This window comes from Ammospiza nelsoni, chromosome 1, assembly GCF_027579445.1.
Source record: "Ammospiza nelsoni isolate bAmmNel1 chromosome 1, bAmmNel1.pri, whole genome shotgun sequence".
Lineage (NCBI taxonomy): Eukaryota > Metazoa > Chordata > Aves > Passeriformes > Passerellidae > Ammospiza > Ammospiza nelsoni.
In genome coordinates this window covers 68,928,219-68,938,143 of record NC_080633.1, presented here as the reverse complement: position 1 = coordinate 68,938,143, position 9,925 = coordinate 68,928,219, and the positions used below count along the sequence as shown (strand labels likewise).

Below are 9,925 nucleotides of genomic sequence, written 5' to 3'. Positions count from 1 at the left end.
CAGGCCTGTGTCATCTAAGAGTGTGAGATGCTGCATTTCTGTGAGCTCACTGGAAGCTTAAAGAGCAATCAAATCCTTCTTCCCCTGCACTTTCACCATTAACTTAAGTGCACTTAATTATCCAGTTGTTCTGGATATTTCTGTTCAAATACAAAATCTAATGTATATTACCTATTAGAATAATTAAATGCCATTTTAATAAAATGTTCACTAAAAGCAATTTACATTGCAGTACTTATACACCTAATAAGGCGAGAATTATTATTGTATTTGCTTTTTATCTGAAATTGAAAGGGGGCTACATTGGCAGTCTCAGGTACACACTATTTTATTCTGTACACTGTATTGTTCATATGAAATCCATTACTATACATCTCAATATAACTGTCCAAAATGGTAAAATACACTTTAAAGGGCAGTGAGGAATGGGAGTTTGTTCTAAATTAGACACTTCAATTAGACACTCTGCTTTAATAATGTTTTCACAGAGCATGAACAACACAGAAGAACATAAACAAAGATTAATTTTGTGAAGCAAGAAAAATAAGGGGTGGATTTCAAAGGTCACAGTGCTGAGGAACTAGTTTTGAGCTTTTGTTTCTCTACTTAAAACCCCCCCAACAATTCATTGAAATAAAAGCAAACTATTTTTTTTCCTGTATGCCAGCTTTGCACTGCTTAATTTTTCTGCAAATTTCTAATTGAAAACAAATTCAAGCACAGCAATGACTTGAGCAAAACCTGATCAAAATTTTTTGTTTATTAATCTGTGGTCTTAAAAGTGTTGAGCCTTCTATGGATATAAGAACAATCAATAAAATGCTATGCTGAGCACTTTTTCTAGGCAAAGCTTGTTGCCACTTCATGACTTACAGCACTTGAGTTACTGTTCCAGTCAGGTTCTTTTTCTTCTGCCAAAATTCACGATGTTTGTGAAAAAGGGAAATCTTTGATAAAGTTAGCTTTCTGCTAATAGCTTCACCTCAACAAATTAAAGGACTTGGTGGTGAAAAAAAATTTGAAAGCTCCCAAGGCTCAGTAATTCAAGTCTTCCATTCTGCTATTCTGATCAGTTAATTGCTCAAAGTAGGACTGGTTATTAATATTAACTCTTGGAAACTAAAGAAAGAACTAGTGATTTTTTTATGTCACCTCCTGAAATGTCAAGGGATGCTCTTCAAGGAAACCACACAATGCAGGCTGTGATATCTGTAAGTATCAAAGTCCAGGAGACGAAAATTCTGACCATCTCTGGTTTTAATACTTTAAATAAAATACTAATTTAGTTCAGATGCTGGATATTTTTAAGTGCAACAGGATTAATACAAACTCAGTAACTGGGTGAAGGATTTTAAATCTTTAGGGGTTTTAAACCAACATGTTTTTCGTGGTCAGCGAGAGACAATGTCAGCAGCAGAATAATGTAGCTGGTTGCAGGTAGTTTAATGAAGTTTTATTGTTGAAATAGAGCAGGAACTATTCCATCACATAGGACACACAAGCAAACAGATTCCAAGACTACCTTATATGCTATTATAAATCACAGCTATTTATCTTAGAACATGTGACCCTTTAGAAAATAGAACTGTGGTTGCCAAAAACAGTCTCTCAGGCATTTCTTATGGTGAACAGACAAGCTCAGATGTGGGCATGTGCAGTTTCTGTACGTGGTGCAGTTTCTGTACGTGGTGGCACTATAGGATGCTGAAGATGGGCCAGTGTTGTTTCAGGATCAGAGGCTTTTCTTGGCTGTATGTCTTCTGGATACTCAATGATCAATTTTTCTGTGGCATACATCTGGCCAATGGTAACCTGAAATCAGACCAAAACATCAATAAACAGGTTATAATTTAGGCTGCACAAAAACCCCCAAGAATTGAATAGCCCAGATATTCAGCTTTTTCATAATTACATTTTTCTTTCTCTAAACATTTCTTTTTGTAAATAGTACACTTGTCTACACCTTAAGAAAAATAACCAATACATAAAATACCTGCACATATAAAATCTTGAAATAATGACATTGAGGAATACCATTTAAAGTCTCAAAAAATAACATTAGAAGTTACAACAGAGAAAAAGCAAGCAGGTTCTATGTTGAGAAAAATGAAAAGACAAATATAATGAAAAACAAAAATATGGATATAACCAGCGGGTATTTTTCATTCTTTTTAGGTGGAGAGCCTAGATATAAATTGCATGGCACAGTACTATTTACCAGTTCCTTTGGAATCCTAATGTAATTTCCCTTATTAATGGGGAAAACAGTTTAACAGTTGTTAGTTCAGCAGCAGCATTTTACATATATTGGAGCTACCTCTTGTTCAGAAGATGGTATTCAGACCTCCGATATTTGTGCTTTCTAGGAAAGCAAAATGAGGAAATGAAATATGACAAAAATGCAACATTGATGCTTTGATTCCTCTTGTTCTTTAGCACTTTCTAGTCTGCCCCATAACATTGGTAAATTGTGGTTGGAGGAGCAGCTGGCAGTTGTCACACACAGCTCTTGGCTTAGCAGCTGAGATGGGGAAGGAAGAAGTTTCATGCAAGTAGGGTAGTGAAAGCAGAAGACAATGTTTATTTTTAAAAGTATGGATTTTGGAGTCTACTTTTTAGTATCTGTTGTGCCCTTTCTTGCCCGTACCTTCTCCTTCAGGCCTGGGTACACAGCAGCTCTGTGTCCTTTTCACTAAAAAAAGATTCATACATTTAAGTGTTGAATTAGGACAAAAAAGACTAGATGCTGAATTACACTAAACATGGTATATTTAGTAGAATTCAATACTGTGCAAATTAAACCTAACAGCAAGTCAGGCTCTCAAAGTAGTAAAAAATCAGGGAAAGAATGTTTTTAGCATTTTCCATTTAACATTTTTTGTGGGGAAAAAATCCTGGCCTCTCTTGAATAAAAATTTCTCATCTGTGCTCACACTCACATAAAATGTGAATAATATTGCCTTTTAGGAAATGAACTATTTAATCTTGATAAACAGCCTTGTCTGAAACTTGTAACACATTGATTTTAATCTTGAAATATTTATTACAAGGGAGCATTTATGAAGCTCTTTGTAAAGGAACAGAAGTTTTCCTTGCCAACAAATATTTCCTTCTTTTGGCACTCTGAGCTAAGTTAGTAACAGCATATGAACAACTCTAATTATTTTTGAAGTTTCTTATGAAATATGTTGCATACAGAATATTTAATACAAAGGCCATACACAACTGTGACATGTGTTACCCACAGAAATTTTAAGCTGTCAACAAGTGTTACTTGTCAAAGAGAACTCGCTGTTCTGGGTTATGTGGCAGGCTATACACTTTAGTTGCTGCCTTACCATAAACCATGCTGAAGTACTTCATTTTTGTATACTGTGTTTTGGAGCCCAAAGAATCTTTAATCCTTTCCCACACAGTAGAGCAAATTTAATGGGAGGCTCAGAGGGATTACAAAAATGCTGAAACCTGAATTGCATTTTTTTTCTCCCCCAGCTGGGGGAGATACATGAGACTGAGTACGTGACTTCTCAGTCAATCATATTCAGCTGGGGCAGATGGATTTGTAGGAGAAAGGTACAAGCTGCTGTTTGCTGTCCCTGTGCCAACAGGTGATGTTATCTACTGCTGCACCTCTTGACTTGAATGCAATAAAAGCACAGATTTATGTGTGAGCTGCTTCCTTAGCAAACCGCAGGCGTGCAGGCATTTCAGCAAGTGCAGAGCCACTATTGCTGTGCTGTCGGCCTTTGCTGGGCTGCTGCAGCTTGCCTGCTCTGCTGCCTGCCTTCCACAACCTCTGCCATGTCACTGTAAGCTGAACTTTGAAACCTAAGGATTTTTGTTTTTTAAGCCATTAGCATTGAATTTTTAAAGTTATGATCAAGCCTTTCCCATGTGCCTTAGACAAAACAAACAAACCTTCCATTTATAGCTGCTGAAAAATTCCCATCCATAAACATCCCCTGCCTCAGCAGAAGGATTGCACCAGTATTTACACCCTGACACTCATTAACCCTACGAACCACAACAGCCCTCTTGCAGTGTCCTCACCACCCTGAGCCTAAAGAAAGCACTTCAGCAGCATGCACTCACTGTGGAGCACTCTCCCAAATTAGAGACTTAAGTGACCACCTATTGTGCTCTTTTTCCATCGTGCATGTTTGTAGCTTGTACACCACATTTACTCTTCTGGTAGGTGGCTGGAAGCCAGTGCATAGGTCAGTGCCAGGGAGTTCCACTGACCACAGGAAATGTGAAGAACGCCAATCATTTGTTCTTAAAATTTTAAAAGTTTAATAGTAATAAAATGGTTATAAAAATAGTAATAAAATTAGAGTAATAGTAATTTGTATAAATTGAATTAGGACTATATTAGGCAATAGAACTAAAGAGTTATGGACATCTGGATACCTTTGTCTGGGCAAAATAAGCCTGAAAAAGGACCCCCGTTAACAAAGGATTAACCTTTAAAAACCATAGCCTGTTGCATATTCATACACTTCATACATGATGCATAAATTCCATTCAAATACAGGATTCTGTCTGGTCATCTCAACTTCTTCTTCTGAATCCTAACAGTGCCTTTGAGGTGGGAAGAAGTTAGTTTCTTCTGATACGAGGGCAATAAATTCTCTTTCTCTGAAAGATTTAGTTGCTGCAAGTCCTTTCTTTAAAAAAAGTATCCTACATAGCATAGTTTCTATTTTAACATTTTTTATAACCTAAAACTATATTTGACACACTACTCAAGAGAATTAATACAGCATTACTTTCTAACACAACACATATAATAGTCATTTTAATATTTGCAAAAAGCCAATCATAAAATATGCATTTTTCGCAGGAAACTTTTGGGGAGAAAGGCTCCATCATTTGCTCAGCAACTTGTGTTTTGTGTGTTACCCAAAAGTTTATTTACCTCTCTAGGTAACACATTGCAATTAAATTCCCCAGAATTACCCAAAAGTAAATAAACTTAGCTCTCTAGGTAACACACTGCAATTAAATTCCCCAGAAAAGAATGTGCAATAAAGAACCACACTGTCATCAGGAGAGGACAATAAATAGAAATACAGAGATGCTTCTCAGCTCCTTTTGAATTATTTGATGTTTAAATTCTGCCTGAAAAATGATGTACTTTGACAGGTCCAGCCCTCAAAACCTGATAATTTGTCTTTGTTCAAAGATTTAGTAAAGTCTATATGGTCAGCTGTTTTTTGTGAACAAGAAGACTCCTTCTTGAAAACCTTACTATTGCCTTCTGTCTGGGTCCAGGAGAAGGCTTAGGGCTTCAGAATGGGATTTATCAGCAGATGTGAGACAACAAATGGGGAAAAAGAAATCACTGAAGAGTAAGCATTAGTCCATCTGTCCATCTTTTAACCCAACCATTCTCTGGTTATTAGGTCTTTGTGTGTTCATATGGAAACAAGTACTAGTCCTTTGTCATAGCTGGCAGGAAGCAACCACAGGAATTAGCCACTTCATGGAATCTTTCATTGCTATTGGGGGAAAAAAAACACGTAGGAAAGGTTTTCCCTATATAACAGAGCATCAAAGGTATGTATGGGGAGGTGCAGTAAGAATTAAATTGTAGAATTAAGAATTATAGAAGTAAAATCTGAATGTCCTGCAGACACTGAAAGAACATGATATTACCCTAAAAATTCAACAAATCCAGCCAAATTGACTGAACTCTGTCCTCTCTAAAGGAGTCTGGCTGCCAGTGCCCGACTCTCAGGGACACCTGTGGCTGGTGAGCAGGTTGTGTGTGGCTTCCATGCCAAGCCATGTGACAAATGCAATTGCAGTGGGACAGTGCTGGCCTGGGAGGCAGCCTGAATCCTAGGGGCTAACCTGAATTCTACAGGCTAATCTGAATCCTTGGGGCTGCCTTCCCATCTTGACATAGCTGGTGGAGTAGATCCTGCAGTCCTGCTGCTACTACTTGCAAAATACTACTAGATTATATTCCGTTTCTGAAGGTGTGTGGCATGTCTTGTGTATTTCATCCACACAAAGATTTTACTTTGCAGCTCAGAGTTGAGGTAGAAGTGACTGCTCATATTTCTGCAGGGCTCAAGATGAGGTGACTGGGTTTTGAATTTTTTTTCCAATTTGCCTCATTTAGAGTGCATAGTTCTGCTCTGAAAAGTACAATGGCATCTTTCCTTGACAGCTCTGTATAAATGTCTGTCTACTTAATTAATCTCCACATTTTTCCTTTCCTAGGCTCTGCAGCACAAAGGTGGCCAGACATCTCTTTTTCCCATGTACTTTACAGAATTGTAATTGTGTGGCATATAACCCATGAGTTCTAACAAATCCTGATGAGCCCAGATGAAGTTACTTTTTCTCACTGTCACTGAATTACTCATCCTTATCATCCTACCAAACTTGCCAATCTCCAAACAACTAGCTACCTGCTTGTGTGAGGTCTCACTGATAAATTTCAGGGTGAGTGCCCTAAAATTACTCAGGTAAGTAGCTAGGCAGCAGCCTTTCTACCCTCAAAAGCAAACTATTTTTTAAAATTATTTTTTCATGCCACTGTTTATTTTTTGATGGCAGACAAAAGCAGGAGTGGCCTAAAAGGAGAGGGTGCAACACTCTCATCTGATGTAAAATCAACTTACTGGACAATGCAATGTCTAAACACATAAAAGTGCCACCACAGCACAGTAATATAGAAACACTGCAGACAGCAATTTCTCTAGGTGTCAGTTTTATAAAAAATTGATTTCCCAAGAGGGTCATCACTGGAGAAGTAACAATGGTTCCCTGTTTTTCTTGAAGAAATGCTGCTCATAACTAAAGCTGATGTACAACAGATTGCTTTACATACCAAAAACATTTACATATCTAATATATATATATAGGTTGTTATATATACATGCATAAATATGTGAAAAAAATCAAACTCAAGATAAAATCATAGCCATCTTCTCTCTTTTGTTACAAATTTGTAGACAAGAAATTGCTACCTTATTACAGCCAGGGATCACATATAAACATACATTTTCATGGTTCTTTATTATGGATAAAAAGGAAAAAGTCCTGCATATTAATATATTTATACCGTACACAAAGATGCACACACACATAAAAAATCAGGTTTTTTTTTCCTGTTGCACCTAGGAAGTTGACAGGTGTATCTCATGGGCACACTGCTGAATCTTAACTAGGAAGAAAAATCCGTGATGACACTACAGTCATATTGCATTTATGGCTGCTAATCTGGGTCTCTAACACTACATGAAGAAGTTCCACATTCATATTTTCTGGCACAGTGACTATAAAATGCATCTTAAGTGAATGCTGACAAGAACAGAAATGTTCAAGAAAAAGGTTATTTTAGGATCTGGCAACAGTCTTGTAAGTTGTTTACCTGAAGTCTTTCCTATTAGATGATGCCAACCGATTTGCAATCCTATTGCAAATTTAAGTGAAGTGGTTATTGCTCTTAAGAAGCATTACCTTTTCTCCCCACTCCCAAATCGGATATGCTATACACAGCACACTTTATAATAAAGTTTTCATATTTACTAAGGTTCAGTTTAATATTTTTTGTTTGTTTTTAAATGGATATGGACAGCCATTTTTGAAATTATCTTTTACTGCAATAATAAACACACCAGTGTGGTACACAGTAATTAATACAACTCAAATGAAACCAAAATCTCATCAATAACTTCAGTTCTTTGCCAAATCTTTGTGTTGGTATTAAATGCTATAGCGGAAGCTTTATTTATTTTCACTCGGGAAAGACTGTTGAAAAACTACATTTGGCTTCTTAAACACATAGGTGATTCCACTCTCCAGAGCTGGAATCAATGTGGAAAAATATTTTGGAGACATTTCCCTTATTTTAATTGATTCCATTTGTCTACAGAGAATGGGAAAGGAAGGGAAGGAAAGCACAGAGTTGAGAAGTTGGAACTATTGTGTATTTTACTTCTGTAAGCCTGTGTTTTGCAAATGCTGTTTTCTTTGTTTCTTTATCCCATAACATATCCTACAACCACTGCTACATGAAGCTTTTGAAACGGCAGGAAATATTAATTTATTGCTACCATTTGTCTGGCTTTCACAAAGGTGTGAAGTGAAGTAAAATAAGGCAGCTAATAGGCAAGACCGTATCTGAAAGTTATTTCTGTTAATAATGATAAATTATGTAATTTTGTTAGAACCATAAGCACTTAATCTTGAACACCTTAATTTGGATGATGTATTTATTTAACACTCTCATTAATTTATTTTGTGGGTCTCCCTGAAGAGATACTCTTCAGTGAAAAGAGCAGAGAATCTCATCTATTACAGCAATGATTTACACATAAAATACTGTAAGCATATATATTCATATGCATTTTGTATAGTGTGATCTAAAATAGCAAGGGATTCTTTTTAATCACTTAATATTTCTCAAAATATTCTTAAAATTACCCAACAATGCTACTGCCCTTAGAGACAACTTGGACATGACAGACACGGCCTTTACTCCAAATAGCTACACTTGATGCAGCTTGAAGTAACAAGGGCCCTCATCAGAGAAGGCAAAACAGGAATCTTTCAAGCTCCCTCCAGCCTGGATTGTTCTATGATTCTATGAAAGACAAGTGGACCAGATTGTGTGGGCCTTCAGTAAAGTCACAGTTTAAATTCTCTCGTTTCCTGCAAGCCACTCAGCCTGCAGATAAAAAGGAGCGTGACAACAAAAATGCCATCTCAAAAACAGGCAGGGGCCAACAGCAGATGGCTGCAAAGGGGAAGAATCAACCCTCTGCTATTGCAAAGGTTACCTTACAGAGGTGTCAGAGAGTGAGGCACAGGAAAGTAAGCAGCTACTGATTTTGGGCTTAAACAGCCAGGTGAAGGTTTGATACAACACACATTCAAGGAAGAAGCAGATCTGCAAATGTAATGTTCTGAGTGTGATCTTTTCATGCTTTCAGCATCCTGGCAATCTCCAGACTCTCACTTCTCCTCCCTCCCTATTTATTACCTGTTAATGTTATTTCAGCATGTTGCTTTTTCTCTGATATTTGCATAGAAAGCCTCGACCTTCACAGAGCAGTTCAAACTCCACAAAAAGCCAAACACAGAAGAAGCAGGTCTTCTAAAGAGTCAATCCCATGTGGATAAAGGGGAAGAACCTAATATAGCCTGATCTCTTCTTAATATAGCATGAAGAAAAGAAAAATCACTCAGGTAAGATGCTGAGTGTGGCAAGGGAAGGAATATAAAACATTAGTACTTGAAAATATAGAGACAAAGACCTGGATAACATTGTGCTGAGTGTGGTATAACAGGTAGTCTAGTAATGCTGAGACATTTGGTATGTAAATACCCCGACCATTCACAGAGGACCCTATGTTTCACAGCAACTACATAAGCAGAATTCATCAATGCCAATGTGAGTGCCTGCCTTACTTTTGTCAGTAGTATAATACAACAGCCACTGTCACAAAACACACATTCTGCACCAGGTCCACGAAAGTACTGTAATGTTTGTGTATTGCAGATACAATAACTCCACAATACATACAAAAACTAAATTGTCATCATTAAAGGAAAATATTTTATTCTTCAGTGTTTTCTTGGATCACTACTTCCAAGAGACTTTTGGAATGGAACAGTGAAGAAAATGTAGTCATTATGGACAGTTATAAGCAGATATTAAATATGCTTACTGAGTAGTGTGATCAAGTAATTCTGCAGCCCTAATAAATTTTCATACTGTGAACTACTGCAGTACTAAACTGAGCTGCCACAAGATTATGACAACAATCAAAATTTAAAGACCACCTTTTACAACATTTGTATTTAAAGTCAGATGCTAGAAATGCAATGTACTGCAAGAACCATCTTTAGTCTTATTTCTTATGTAAACTGGGGAACTTGGCTGCTGAGGAGAGCGCTAAACAGC

At 37.0% G+C, this 9,925-nt stretch overlaps 1 protein-coding gene across 1 annotated transcript in view; it reads right to left on the bottom strand.

Moving 5' to 3' along the window:
* Positions 1-456: 456 nt before the first annotated feature.
* Positions 457-9,925, bottom strand: part of LYRM4 (LYR motif containing 4) — an 86,406-nt gene continuing 76,937 nt past the window's right edge. The window contains exon 3 of the mRNA XM_059479405.1: positions 457-1,812. Coding sequence (XP_059335388.1) covers positions 1,639-1,812 — 174 coding nt within the window. The 3' untranslated portion in view covers positions 457-1,638. The remainder of the gene's footprint in view (positions 1,813-9,925) is intronic.